General features: G+C 56.9%; 1 protein-coding gene across 1 annotated transcript; it reads right to left on the bottom strand.

The window, feature by feature from the left end:
* Positions 1-723: 723 nt before the first annotated feature.
* SPATC1L (spermatogenesis and centriole associated 1 like) lies at positions 724-13486 on the bottom strand. The gene is made up of 4 exons (XM_032865535.1): positions 13278-13486; positions 8567-8917; positions 1616-1767; positions 724-1119 (listed from the first exon to the last, which is right to left on the bottom strand). Exons 1-4 carry the CDS (start codon positions 13477-13479, stop codon positions 793-795), a joined length of 1032 nt encoding a protein of 343 aa, XP_032721426.1. The 5' UTR covers positions 13480-13486; the 3' UTR covers positions 724-792.
* Positions 13487-14473: the final 987 nt, after the last annotated feature.

The raw sequence follows: 14473 nt of genomic DNA, 5'->3' as shown, positions 1-14473 counted from the left end.
CGTGTCACCTGAGCCACGCTGCTCCGGCTGCCTAAGCTGACGAGAGCATATCCTAAGGTGCTGGGACCTCTGGGACACACGAGGCGGTGAGGACCGAGGGACAGGTTGCCCCAGCTGGAGTCGGTCCAGACACCCCAATACTTTCATCTTCACATACACAGCAGAGAAGCGACCAGAGACCCTCCGATCATAGCCAAGGCCCAGGAGGGGGCCAACGCCAGGCCCTCGGCCTGACTGTGGGTCCAGGAGGTCACCAGTCGTTCTCAAGACCTCAGGAAAGGTCTTGAGGTCACCACTGATGACTCCAGTGGTGGGGCGGGGGCGGGGGGGCGCATCAGACCATCTCCCAAATAAACAGACTCCCTTCGGGCAGGAGGAGACAGCAACCTCCCCTAGGAGGTCCGAGGGCTTGAGGGTCTGGGAGCCCAGCCTGAGCCACAACCCCTCCCCTCAAGGCTCTGGCTAGGCTTCCTTCCACCAATACCCGCTGTCACCTCCCGCGGTGCTCTCCCTGCCTTCAAAGAGCCAAAGGGAAAGGTACACAGGTAAACAGATTATTTTAATAAAGTGCGACAGTGCCGCGCGGGTGTGGGCGGCGGGCAGGCTGGGCGCCTGGGGTGCGCGGCCCCAGGACCGATAGAGGTGCCTGCCACGGCGCCTGCGGCCCTGGGCGCTCCGTCGGCGGATGCGGCCCTTCCCCCGGGCGGAGGGGACACGCAGGAGGCACGCGGCCCCCGGGTTTGGAACAAACACGTTTATTGCAGGAAAGGCGTGGCGGGCGCCGGGGCGGGCTCACCAGGCGAAGAGCGGCTTGTGGTCCTCCTTGGAGAGCTCACACAGGCAGGTCAGCAGCAGCAGCGAGTCGCCCAGGAACTTAGGGGGCACCACATCGATGACCAGCTTGCGCAGCGCGGCCGGGCTGCTGTGCAGCGGGTTGGCGCGCAGGTCGGGCCGCTGCTTGAGGATGCCGTAGGTGTTGATGAGGAACTCGCTGAACACCGGGTGCACGTCGCGGTTGTAGCCCAGCCTCTCCAGGCGCGCCGTGAGCATCAGGTAGCGGTGCGTCAGCTCGCGCAGCTTCTTCTCATCCACCGACCCGTCCAGGGACTTGATGGACGTCTGCGGGCGCAGTGACCGGGCTTCCTGTGTGGGGCTGCGGGCACCGGGACGCGCCCCCAGAGCCCAGCCCCCAGCCCAGTGGGGCGCCCCCGGGCAGACGGGGTCGGAGTCGGGAGGAGCGGAGCTTCCCCGCTAGCGCCGCGGGGGCCTCTGCTGGGACTGTCCTGGGCCACCCAGCAGCTGCGGGCTCCTCACGCCCTGTCCCACGGGGACCTCCACAGCCCTCAGCTGCCCTCAGGCCCTCAGCTGCACGGGCACCACGGTGATGAGGCATCCAGGGGACCCTTCCCCCAGAGCAGCTAGGATGGGGGACCCTGCAGCAAGGGAGGGGACCTGGCAGTGGGAGGACCCAGGGCAGGGAGGGGACAAGAGCAGGGAGGGGACCCTGGGATAGGAGGGCAACTTGCAGCAGGGAGGGACCCTGGGGTAGTGAGGGGCCCCCACAGCAGGTCAGGGGATCTGGGCAGGGAGGGGACCCCAGGGCATAGAGGCCCACCTGCTTGATCTTCTCAGGGATGTTGGACACGGTGAAACCGTACAGCCGGGTCACCCCTGGGAAGACGTAGGCCAAGATGCGCCGGTCCAGCTGGAAGGCGATCTCCCCGACTATGCGCCCGTCCTTCTCAGCGCTGGAGAAGCTCTGGATCTCTGTGAGGAGTGGGGCTGGTGAGACAGGCCAAGGGTGCCAGGACACGGACCGTCAGGGGCCACCCTCCTTCCTCCTGCTGACACCCGGGCGTCCATTTTAGCAAAAGGACCAACCTAAGCGCAGCCCGTGCAGGTTTGGGGTGAAACCGCTGTGCCCCTCCTTTGCTGCTACCCTACGCCCAACAGTGAGGATTATTACAAATGGAGAAGAAAACTTTGACTCTCCTGTTGCCAAAAGGGAGAGGGACCTGTCCTCTTCTCTTAGAGCAACCTGAGTGACCTGTGATCCTACGTCCTCTCTCTCTGCCCCTCTGATGGACGGAAGTGTCCTTAAAAGCTTGTTCCTACAGCCCACGATTGTCTTGTGCCCCCAACCCCCAACCCAGCACCAGCGGAGGCTGCCCAGGCACCTGGGTCAAAGGGGACCCCTGCTTATCACAGAGGTCCCACCCCCATGCCCAGATGCACTCAGTGGCCCAGACGTGTCCCCTCTCTTCCTGAGGACAGGTTCCCATTAGCTTGGGAATGCGCAGAGCCCAGCTCTCGGGCCCAGGCAGGTTAGGGAGTCCGGCATCACAGGCGGGCTTCGGGTGTGCTCAGTAACACGGGTCCTCCCTGCATGTGTGGAGCGGGTGCCGGGCTGGCGGGGGCCCGTTTTTCAACCAGTCTCCCTGACCACCAGCCTCCCACCCGCACCTGCTTCCCAGCCTGGCCCCGCACAGCGGCCTCTGCGCCCTGAGCCGTGGGCCGCGCCAGCACCCTTCCGAGCGTGTGCTCCCGCAAACACCCGGTCGGGGGGTGCGACAGCGAGACACCGGTGTGAGCCCAGCCTGCACGCCGGAGCCCCTCCACCGACGGCACCCCGGCCTCCCGCGGCCTCCGCTGTCCTTTCACCCCACGAGCGACAACAACACACCCGTTTGCAGAGCCTTTCAAGCCCCTGGGCTTTTCCAAAACCAAGCACGAGGCCGACACTCCAGGGCGCAGACCGGGAGCCGCCGGCGGGGTCCAGCCGGGGGGCAGTCCGTGCGTGCACAGACCAGGTGACCCACAGAGGCTAGAGCCCAACACTCAGGATGCCCCACGCAGCCCCAGAGAGGCGCCCGCACAGCCGTCTGTGCCGTGAACGCTGCGGGGCGGGGACCGACTGTGCCTGCCGCCATGGCAGCTGCTGCCCTCCTTGGCCTCATCCTGGGCCGGGGGCCACCTAAGCGCCGGCGCTAGCAGGCTGCCCGGCCTGTCGCACCCCAGGAGCAAGGTGGCCCCACCCAGCACCTACCTACCAGCCCGCAGCCCCGGCTTCTCAGCTCCTCCCAGGGGAGGCGGCTGACCCAGGGCCGCTGGATGGCCAGGGAGGATGGGGGAGGGGAGCAGGCTGAGGAGTGGGAGGGGCCCCAAGGGTGTGGATGCCCTGGGCGAGGACCCACCTGAGCTGAATGGCCCACAGCCATGTGGGGTGGCAGGGGTGAGGGTGGGGGGTGCTGAGGATGAAGGGTCCCCGGGTGGGGGGGAAGCCGGCGACAAGCTGAGGCCGAGAGGGCTCCTGAGGGCCGAGGAAAAAGGCTGGTGTGACATGCTGGGGACAGGGGCCACAGACTGTAGCCGCAGGACGGGCCGTGGCTCCCGACACAGCCTGGCACCTCCCCGAATATCGTTTCTGAGAGACAGTTCACACAGCACAAAATGCCCTCTTCAAGTGCGTGATTCAGACGTCCTGCACCCACAGCGTCGCACAGTGGCCACCGCAACCCAATGCGGAAACAAAACCGGCACCCCCCCGCCGTCACACAACACCCCTCAAGCCCGAGAACACCAGTGCACTTCCAGTCCCTGGGGATGCGTCTGTGCCGGACACCCCACCTGTGTTGTCACACAGCATGTGGCCCCGAGTCTGGTGCCCACGCAGCTGTCCCCGAGCTCCGTCCACACGACAGCCAGAACAGCACTGCATTCCCATCTACGCTGAGGAACGCCGCGTCATGTGGCCGGACCCCATTCCGGTTATGCGTCTGTCGCCGACAGGCTCAGGGGTACGATGACAAGGCCGCTAGACCTTCATGTGAAAACCTGTGTGGTCAGACATTCTCAGTCCCTCTGCATACACACCCGGGACTGGGATTCTGGGACACGTGGTGATTCTACGTTTAATTTTTGGTGAAACGGCAAACCGCATCTACAGCAACAACGTAGGTGCGTTCCAACGTCGCCGCCTTGTCACCAACGCCTGCGTCTGTCCCTCGTTTTTGTGGCAGCCCCCTCGGGGCGTGCGGTGGTGTCTCACGGTGCTGCAGTCCCACAATACAGGGCGTCTCTTCATGTGCTTGTCCCCCGCTCGTGTGTCCTCTTTGGGGACATGTTCTGTTGCGGTCTTGGCCCATCTTTAACTGCATTGTCTTCCTACCGCCGGACTGCGGAGAATTCTCAGATATCCGGGATACCAGCGCCTCCACATCCGACTGGCAAGTATCTTCTCCCGCTCTGCAGGTTGAATTCACTTTCGCGAAATGTGTTCCTTTGAAATATGTACGTGTTTGCTTCTGGTAAAGCCCAGAGTATATACTTATCCTTTTGTGGCTCATGCTTTTGGTGTCACATCTGAAAGTCTCTCGCCAGATCCAAGGCCATAGGTTATATCTCTGTGTTTTCCTCTAACAGTTTTAAGGCTTTGGCTCTTTCAGATTTCTCAAGTCTTTGATACATTTTGAGTTACTTTTCATTTGTGGAGTGAGGGCCGGCTGCGCTCTCCTGCGTGTGTTTGCCCACTCGTCCCAGCACCGTCTGTTGCAAAGACCGTCCTCTCCCCGTTGCACTGTCCTTCCTGCACAGGAAGCCTGCGGGTGCTTGGGCTTGTTTCTGGACTCTCAGTGCTACTCCACTGGTCTCTGCATGCCGGGCCTTCGGACGCCCACTGCCAGCATTCCTGTAGCTTTGCAGCAAGCTCGGGAACTGGAAAGCGTGGGTCCTCCAGTGTTGTTCTCCTTTCTCAAGATGCGTTAGCCTCTTCTGGGTCCCTTACCTCTCCATCTGATTTCAAGATGTTTGTCCGTTTCTGCAAGGAAGCCAGCCGGGATTTTGACAGGGATTTCTGCTGAGTTTGCAGATCAGTTCGGAGAGCGCTGCCGTCTCAACAACATGAAGACTTCTGGTCCGTGAACGCGACATGTGTTTGTACCTACAGGTCCTTTCGCTGTCTTTCAGCAGGTGCATCGCAGCTGTGGTGTGCTCCCTCCTTAGTCACTTTGCAAGGCTGCAGAAGCTTCCCGGAAGTTAGGGCTGAGAACAGGCTGACGGCAAAGCAGCACATCAGGGCGCAGGAGGGGCACGGCGGCACAGGCTGTGAACTCCCTTCTATATTAATACGCATCCCCCACCAGGAGCCAGTCTCTCTTGCCAGCCCGGTCTTAAAAGCATAAATTAGATGGAAGAAGTGCTATACACCTGAGATGTTCTAGAAATCATTTCTAGTCCAACCTGGGTCTTCCAAGATCCACCCAAAAATCTATTCTTCAAAGAAAGAGTCAACAACATTAATAAACCTCTAACCAAGCATATTAGGGGAAAGAGAAAGAAGACAAAGACCGTTGCTATCAAAAATGGAGATGGTATCACCACAGATCCTACAGATGCTAAAAGGGTAATAATGGAACATTAGGAAAAATTCTGTGCTAAAAAAATTTGACAAGATGGATGAAATGGACCAATTCCTTAAAAGACATAAAAGTTCACTATTGTGAGTAAACTGCCAAGGCTCCCTCGAGAAGAAATAGATCATTTGAATAACTGTGTATCAACTAAGGAAACTGAATTTGCAGCAGGGGAAACATTCATACAGAGAAAATTAAAGGCTCAGGTGGTTTCTGTGGTGAGTTTCACCAAATATCTAAAGAGTAAATAATATGGGCACCTGGGTGGCTCAGTGGGTTAAGCCTCTGCCTTCGACTCAGGTCATGATCTCAGGGTCCTGGGTCATGATCTCAGGGTCCTGGGATCGAGCCCCACATCGGGCTCTCTGCTCAGCAGGGAGCCTGCTTCCTCCTCTCTCTCTGCCTGCCTCTCTGCCTACTTGTGATCTCTCTCTCTCAAATAAATAAATAAAATCTTTAAAGAGTAAATAATACCAATTCTATATAAACTCTTCCAGATGATTGAAGAGGATGGAGCCCTTTCTACCTCATTCACTGAAGTCAACATTAACCCAGTACCAAAACCAAAAAATGACATTAAAAGAAAACTATAGGCCAACATTCCCCATAGACAGCAAAAATTCTCAACAAAAGTTTAGGAAAATTAAATCCAACAATACAAAAAAGTATAATACAGGATGACCAAGTAAGGTTTATCTCAGGAATGCAAGTTTGGTTTATGATTCAAAAATCAATCAATGTGGGGAGCCTGGTTGGCTCAGTCAGTAGAGTATGTGACTCTAGATCTTGAGGTTGTGAGTTCAAGTCCCACATTGGGTGTAGAGATTACTTTAAAATAAAAATCTTAAAAAAAAATCAATTTAATTAACAATATTACAGAAATAGACTACAAATTAAAAACAAATGCTCATCTTATTAGATGCAGAAAAAGCACTTGACAAAATCCAATATCCATTCATTATAACTCTTAGGAACCTAGGAATTAAAGGGCACTTACTCAACCTGATAAAGGACGTCTACAGAGACCTGAGCTAACGTCATACTTAGCAGTGACAGACTGAATGCTTTCCGCCTAAATAAGGAAAACACAAAAATGTCCACTGAACCCATTTCTATTCAACATGTGCTAGAGGTTCTAGTCAAAGCAATAAGACAAGAAAAAATAAAAGGAATACAAACTAGAAATGAAAATAGAAACTTGTCTTTATTCCCAAATGACACAGTCATATATCCTAAGGAATCCACAAAAATCTAGAATAAATCTAGAACACATAAATGACTTCAGTAAGGTTGCAAGATACAAGGTCATATTTTGTCAGGGTTCTCCAGAGAAATAGAAACAGAACCAACAGGGTGTGTGTGTGTGTGTGTGTAAGGAATCGGCTCACATGATTATGGAGACTAACAAGTCTCAAGATCTGCAAGGTGAGTCAGCAAGTAGAGATGTGGGCGGACTGAAAATGTTGCTCTAGGCTAACTTTGTAGGTCTGAGAACCAAGAGAACCAAAGGTGTGATTTCAGTCCAGAGTACTGCAGGCTTTCAATTCAAGAAAAAGTGATGTTACAGTTCAAGTCCAAAGTTAGTCAGACAGGAGGAATTCTCTCTTCCTCAGGGTAGAATCAGCCTTTTTGGCCTAGTTGAACTTCAACTGATTAGATGAGGCCCACCTACACTGGGAGGGGAATGTGCTTATTCAGCCTATTGAATTAAATGTTAAACTCATCAAAAATGCTTTCACAGAAACACCCAGAATGTCTGACTAAATATCTGGGTACTTCATGGCCCAGTCAAGTTGACAAATAAAATTAACCACCACAGGAACAGATATACAAAAATCAATTGTGCTATTATATACTAGAAATGAACAATCGGAAATTGATAATGATAAAGGCAATACTATTTCCTATGGCATCAAAAATGTGAAAATACTAAGGGGCCAATTTAACAAAAACGTGCAAGACTAAACTTAGAAAACTATAAACATTGTTGAAATTTTTAGACAAGAGAAACAGAGAGATATACAGTATTCATGGCTCCAAAAGTCCAATATTGTAAAGGTGTCATTTCCCCGAAAATTGACCTAATCCATCTGTAGACGCAAGGCAATCCCAAACTCTCAGCAAATTTCTTGTAAAAACGGACAAGCTGAGGGGCACAGTTTGAGGGTGGCTCAGTCAGCTGGGCACCTGACTCTTGATTTCAGCACGGGTCTGATCTCAGGGTGGTGGGATCGAGCCCCACACTGGCTTCTGCGTGCAGTGGCAAGTCTGCTTGAGTTTTTTCACTCTCCCTCTCCCTCTGCCCCTCCCCACTTCTAAAAGAAAGAAAAAAATCTTAAAGAAAAAAAAGTTGATTCTAAAATTCACGTGGAAATTCAAAGGACCTAAAATAGCCAGAACAACTTCGAAAATGGAAAGCAACGTTGCGGGACGTATACTCCCTGGTGAACAGCCTTACTCTCAAGCTACCATAAGCGAGACAGCATGTAGTGGAATCAACACGGACAGACAGAGTATCACGGAGGATCCAGAAATACACAGACACATACACGGACAGAAATGGGAGGCAATTCAGTGGAGAAAAAAATAATGTTTCCGAACCCTGGGGCCGGAAGAAGCAGCCATCTAACGTGAATCTCATACCATGCACAAAAACTGACTTGAAATTGATCAGAAACCTAAATGTAAAACCTGAACCCATAAAACTTCTAGAAGAACACACAGGAGAGAATCTTTGTGACCTTCAGTGTGACAAAGATTTCTTAAATAGGACAGAAAAAGCCTGAACTCTTTATAAAAGAAAAAAATCAATAAACCAGACTTCATCAAATTAAACAGTTTTGCTCTTCCAAGAACACTTGTGCAAGTGGAAAAGCCACGGACGAGGGGACCGCGTTTGCAAAGCATATGCCCGGAAAAGGACTTGAGCGCAGACTCTATCGAGAGGACGAAGACAGCAACTCAATTTTTTTTAGAGACAAAACATTTTAACGGAAGCAGCCCCAGACCCTGACCTCCCAGCCACTCTCTTCTCCCTCTGCTGGGAAATGGAGACGCTCCAGCCAGCGGGCCACCAGCCCCCTCCCCCACCCCCCACCAGCTGCCTGCCACCACACCCCGGTGCCCACCCCGAGGGGCCAGGGGCCGTACAGTACCGTTAAGATAGTAGCTCCTCCTGGTCCTGTCCCCAGAGGGCAGGCTGCTCTCCGAGAAGCACACTTTCTTGGGCCGGACCATCTCCCTGGGCTCCAGCAGGGTCTTGTCCGCCAGCGGGTCCTGCAAGGGGCTCAGGAGTGGGGACAGTTTCCTGTCAGTGCCTTGAGGCGCACGCAGCTCGGGGGAACTGAGGAACGCCTTGAAGGGCACCTGGCCGGAGGTCGCGCAGCCGGGGGAAGCGTCGTCCTCACTGGAGATGGGGGCGTGTGAGCACAGCAGGTCCTCCAGGGAGGACGTCTGCAGCTGGGAGGGTGCGTCGGGGGCACTGGTGAACCTTCCAAAGTCTGCAACTGGGGTGGGGGGGAGGGGCGGTCAGGCTGTGCTCCTGAAGCATCCCTGAGGGGGGAGAGAATGCGAAGAACTCCTCCGCATGCCCAGCCTCCGGCCACGACACCCCACCCCGTGCCTCAGGGCCCTCCTCCTCCCCCTGGAGAAGATGGCCCTGGGAGGAAGGAAGCCGTGGAGTGTGCGGGCCTGCGTGCGCTTCCTGCCCACCCGTCCATCCACACACCGTCCCGAGGGACTCGGCTCTGCTTTTGAAGCTCGTGTAAGTGGTGCCTGCCGTCCTACACGTGGTTTGTTCTGCCGTGTACACTTCTGCCCCAGCTTTGTGGGAGTTTATCCATGTTGAGTCGCCAGGCAGCTTACTTGATACGTGTAACCGGTTCCTGCCAATGTGTCACACACACACACACACACACACACACAGCAATTTTCACATCTGTTGCTCTGGGGATAGACATGAGGACAGTTCCTGGTTTTCTCGAAAAGCGAAGCTATGATCAGCATCCCCTGATGGCCCCTTTGCTCAGAGAGCACCCTGCGCAGTCTACACTGGGCTCAGGCGTGCCCGACACTTTCTCTGTGTTCTACGTGAGTGGAATGTAGAACACTCCCGCAGCTTCACGGGTCCTAGGTAAGCAAAGACCAGGCTGACGACATCACATGGCTTTTCCCTAATCCCCAGTGGCACTGAGCACCTTGTTGAATGCTTATTAGCCTCTCGGGTTTTCTTGAGGGGAATCCTCTCTGCCTTTTCTCTGCTCCTCTTAGCTTTTTAGGGGGCAGATAGGGCCCTGAGTACTCTTTAATTATTTGTAGCAGCTCTTGTAGCTCCTAGTTGACAAAAAGTGTTGTCAACACCTTCTTCCCTTGGGTGCCCTGCTTATATTTTCATCTGTTTTATACGGACCTGTCGTGCAGAATTTTTTAAATTACAATGTAATCAACTTTATTGATTCTTTTTGTGATTATAAAATCCTTCTCTATTCCCATATGACAAACGTGCTCTCCTAGCAACAAAGCGAATATTTACTTGAAAAACAGTGTTTTAGGTGCTGTGATGAAAAATTATCAGGGTGCCGGCTGGCTCAGGGAGGAGCGTGCAGCCCTTGGTCTCAGGGTTGTTGGGGCGGAGGTTACTTACATGAATAGAACTTCAAAAAAAAAGAAAAACTGTATCTTAAAAACTACCTCCTCAGGAACAACTAATCCACCTCCGGCAATGTCCTCCCAGAAACAAACCTTCGAAAAAAGAACCACCGTCAGGATGTCTTGCCCCCAGTCTGCCCACTTGGCCAAAGTGTTCATTCCCGCGGGCCCGCTGAGGGGCCTCAGGGCATCCTGGCCAGCCCAGAAGCGCCCACCAAGCAGCCTTCAAGAGCTCCCCAAGCGCGAGACAGGAGAGCACCCTGGGCGGCCCCAGAGCCAGGGACTCAGAGCCCTGAGGGCAGGCGGCCTCCCCACACAGGGGAAGGGGCTGCCCGACCTTCCACGGGGCGTGTTCTAAAGGGCCTTCTGCTGTGCTCAGCCGGGCCTAGGCTCTGTTTCATTCCTATTTAGTGAGCGGCCATTCTCTCTGTCACAAGCCTCCAGTAAAGTCGGGTTAATATTAAAAAAACAATTTTTAATCTTCAGTCAAGTCCAAAAAGCAGGCACATTTGCAGGCTACGTTTTAATGAAGCTATAAATGGCTAAGAAGCATGGGCACAAAATTCCGTTTCCTCAGAAGTGAAAGCGTCCCCCCAAGTAATGATTACATCAAGGAAGAAACGAAGAAACCATTACTGAGAAACAATGAAAATCAGAACGCCGTGCATGAAGACATCAGTACACTTAAAACCGTATTTGGACTGAAATTAGGAATGTAAATGCTTTAATTACTTTTAAAAATCATCAAAAACCTTAACATTCAGACCAAGAACAAAGAGGAGCTCCTAAAACAGAAAATCTAGAAGCAGCGGAAGTGAGAGCAGGAGTACCCCGGAGGGAGCTCCACGAAGCGTCCACAAGGCCGCAAAGCTGCGGACAGGGACTTTGCGGAAACAGAAAACAGGGCCATGAAACTGGGGAGGAGAAAAGCGGCTTCAGGAGGGGCAAGAGTCGGCACACCACCACTGGGACCCCAGGAACGGGAGAGCTCTGGTGGGACGGTGCTTCTCAACGACTCAGTAAGAAGCAGAAAATCTAAATGGACCAATAGGCAAAGAAGAAAAATCTAGAAGTTACACAACCATTGTGCTCCGAGGGCACGGGCCTGACGGTGAGATCTTTCAGGTTCCAAGTGACTCTTACTCCCCACACTGCGGGAGCAAGGTCGGCACACTGGAACATGAGCGCGTGCCTGATGGAGGGTATAAACTGGTCGCAGCTCAGGTGCCGAATTCCCACACAGAAAACCAGACAGAAAACCAAAGCCCAGACTCCCTTAGGAGCAGAGTCCCGAGATTCTGAGCGAAGCCCTGTCCCGGCGGGCTCCAGGGCACCGCCTGAGCTCCCGGGCCCAGGCTTCCGGCTGGAGCAGGCCGAGGGCCACAGCCGAGGGCACCCACCACGGCCACACTAGGGTCGGTCTCAATTTTTCTTGCTCTTTAGAAAGGTCTAGAAGCGTCCTCCCAGTGCCCAGCCTGCGAGCCCCCCACCCCCAGGCTCCCCCGCCGGCCGCCGATGCCAGGGTTCTGAGTCCCAAGGGCAAAGACAAAGGCGTAATTAACCAGCACACACCATGACCTCCTCTAAAGTGGTCCTGGGCACACAGTGTGGGCGTAGACTCAGAGCAGAAGAGACGGGAAAACGGAGCGGCGTGCAGGCGGCGGCTGGTGCGGGAGCACAGGTGTGTGGCTGGGGGTCGCGAGGGGCCCTGGCGGTGTCCAGGGTCCGGGGGCTGCAGGCTGGCAGAGCGTGTCCAGCAGCGGCCGCTTCAGCAGTTCAGTAGTCCCCGGCCCCTGACTCAAGGGTTTCCTGCCGTGACCCCAGCGGCAGGTCCGCTGTGCCCTGGCTGTCCTGGTGGGGACCGTGGGGGCATCGAGGTGCGCGCAGCCCAGCCCAGCTCAGGGAAAGCCGGACGAAGCCCGACAGGCACGCGCACTTACCCACCATGCGTTTCAGAGAGAAACCCGGGGAAAGGCCAGCAGTGGCTGCCCGTGGGAATGGGGCAGGACCGGGGGCCGGCCTGGATGCTACAGCCTCCGGGGGTATTCGACCGTTTGCCGCCGGTACGTGTGGTTGAACAGAGACCAGGCTTTCAGAACGCGCCCTGCCTTGAAGGCAGACGCTAAGGGACCGTGAGAGATGAGAGCTGTTGCTGGCAGCGCCCTTCTGCCCTTGAACTCCACTGTCGTGCATGCGTACCTCCAAACTCCAGTCCTCCAGCAGGCTGAGGGCCAGGGCCAGGCCCGGAGGCCGTGTCCCGGAGCCCAGGGCATGGGGTGGCCCCTCCCTGAGGCCAGCGGGGGCCCCCAACCTGGGAAGGCCTAGTGGCCTGAGGATCTCCTGCTAAGACTGGTGTCCTGCAAGGTCTGGGCTTGTCGGGGGGGACTCATGGGCAGGGGTGCCGGCTGCCACCCCAGAGACTCCGCCCCAGTAAGGCCCCGGCCAGGTTCCCCCCCAAGGGACCCGGCCAGAGTCAGAGTCCACACCTCTGCCCACCAAGCGCCCGGGGGGGTAAGGAAAGAGGCCCTGGGGCTCCTGCCGCTGAGGACGCAGGGACGGCTCTGAATCATCAGAGGAGGCCACAGCCTGACCCGATTCTCAGGACAACGCCGCCCAAGGGCATCCCTGGTGGCCCCAGAAGGCAGCACGGACCCCCGTGGTGGGATGTCAAGGCCCTGGGAGGCCAGTCTGCCTCAGCAGGCTTCTGGTGGCAAGCATGTGCCTGGGCTGCTGGTGGGAGCTCAGGACTGGTGGGGACCAGGGGTTTCTCCAGCTGCCCCTCGGGGCATCACTGTCCCCTTCCTGCCACCCCCACCACCTCCGTCCCCCACCGCCACCCTCTGCTTGCCCCGAGTTCTGTCTCTAGGTCCCCCTTGAAGCCGAAGGAGTCCGGGTGCCATGAAGGACCCCGGGGACCTACTGGCTCACGGGGCTTCGCACCCATGCACTCCGTGCAGGGGGCTGGTGGGTGGCAGCCCAATATGGGGACTAACCCCCCACCCCGTTTTCTGGATGCAGACTTCATGGCCAGAAGGGCCTTACCTGAGGACGCGCAGCAGAACGGGGAGCTGGGTCTCGGCTTGCTCAGACCTGAGGGAAGGAAGTGGGCCCGAGACCCCCAGCATCAGCCAGCCAGGCCCTGGCCGCGAGCTGCGGCCTCCCCTCGGCTCCCGGAGCCCAGCAGCCGGCCGGCCCTGCCGCCCTGGCCCGCGGCCTCACCTGCACTCCCGGGGGAGCCGTCCTCGGGGTAGGTGGGCCCCTTGGTGAAGAGGAGGTCCCGGCCCCCGAGGCCGCAGCGGTCGGGGCAGCTCTCGCTGAGAAGACGCTTGAGCATCTGGTTCTCCTTCAGGAGGCGCACCTGCTTCTTCAGGTCCGCGTTCTCGCTCAGGAGCCTGTGCATCAGCTGGCTGCCCTCGGCCATGGCCACGTCCTCGTCCTCGTGCGCTCACATGTGGGCCTGCGGCCCCATGGAGGTGGAAAGCCAGAGCCCACAGGCGCTCCAGAAGCCGCCCGGCCCCGGAGCTCCAAGGCGGCCCGGCCTTCCGCAGCCTTGTGATGTCACCCGCCCTTAAAGAGCCGGTCCCCCACCCCCGCCGGGCCACCCGCTTCCCCCGCAGACCCTGCCCCTGGGGCCAGCGCAGACACACCGGGACGCTCAGCCCGAGACGGGACTGTTCCGGCACCTCTAGGAGCAGCCAGAGGCCTGGGCGGAGGGGCCCGTCGGGCCATCCACTCCACGGGGCGCGGGCCTCAGGGGGCCTCTGCCTTCACCCAGCGTGACTGGTGGCGTCCCTCCCCATGAGCCCTCAGCCCCCAACACGGTTCTCAGGCGGCTCCCCACTCTGCGCCCCAGAACCTGGGCCAGTGCCCGGTGTGCGGGCACGTGTATTGGGGTGCACCTCTGGGACGCACACTTACGGAAGGAGGGGCCGCAGGAGACAAGCTCGGGGGCCCCCAACAGGCCCCAGGCCCCAGGACTCCAGGCCAGCTCTGCAGGGCTGGCAGTTGGAGACCGCCCGCCACCCACACTGCCCTTGTGAGGAAGGCTCCGGACTGGGGCCGAGCAGAGCACTGGCCGTTACTGGACCTAACGGAAGGCTCCCCCGACCAGGCACAAGGGCCACACGGACCCCACGCAGACCCGAGCTCACAGAGCCCCGCCGGGGGCAGATTTCAGGCCCCGGCTGGTGGGAGCACGGCTGAGCCCGCCCCAAGGCCTGGTCTGCCCACAAAGTGCTCGGGAGGGTACGTGAGCTCAGCAGCGTGAGGCCGCGGACATGTCCTCTCCTGCTCCTCCGGACTGGACACAGTCTGACCAAGGAGGCAGCACGCCCTCCAGCCCCCACAGCCCCCACAGCCGCCACAGCCCCCACAGCCCCCACAGCCCCCACAGCCCCCACAGCCCCGACAGCCCC

The sequence above is a fragment of the Lontra canadensis genome, unplaced genomic scaffold (genome assembly GCF_010015895.1).
Source record: "Lontra canadensis isolate GAN:19392208 unplaced genomic scaffold, GSC_riverotter_1.0 scaffold29, whole genome shotgun sequence".
NCBI classification, from domain to species: Eukaryota; Metazoa; Chordata; class Mammalia; order Carnivora; family Mustelidae; genus Lontra; species Lontra canadensis.
The sequence above is the reverse complement of the archived record's forward strand: the minus strand, read 5'-3'. Positions and strand labels throughout refer to the sequence as shown.

Coding starts and splice junctions, on each gene's coding strand:
- SPATC1L (XM_032865535.1), bottom strand. CDS start 13,479: ATGGCCGAGGGCAGCCAGCTGATGCACAGGCTCCTGAGCGAGAACGCG. Junction 1,768..8,566: donor GAGGAGCTACTATCTTAACG/GTACTGTACGGC, acceptor CACTCCTCACAG/AGATCCAGAGCTTCTCCAGC. Junction 1,120..1,615: donor TCCCTGAGAAGATCAAGCAG/GTGGGCCTCTAT, acceptor CTGCGCCCGCAG/ACGTCCATCAAGTCCCTGGA.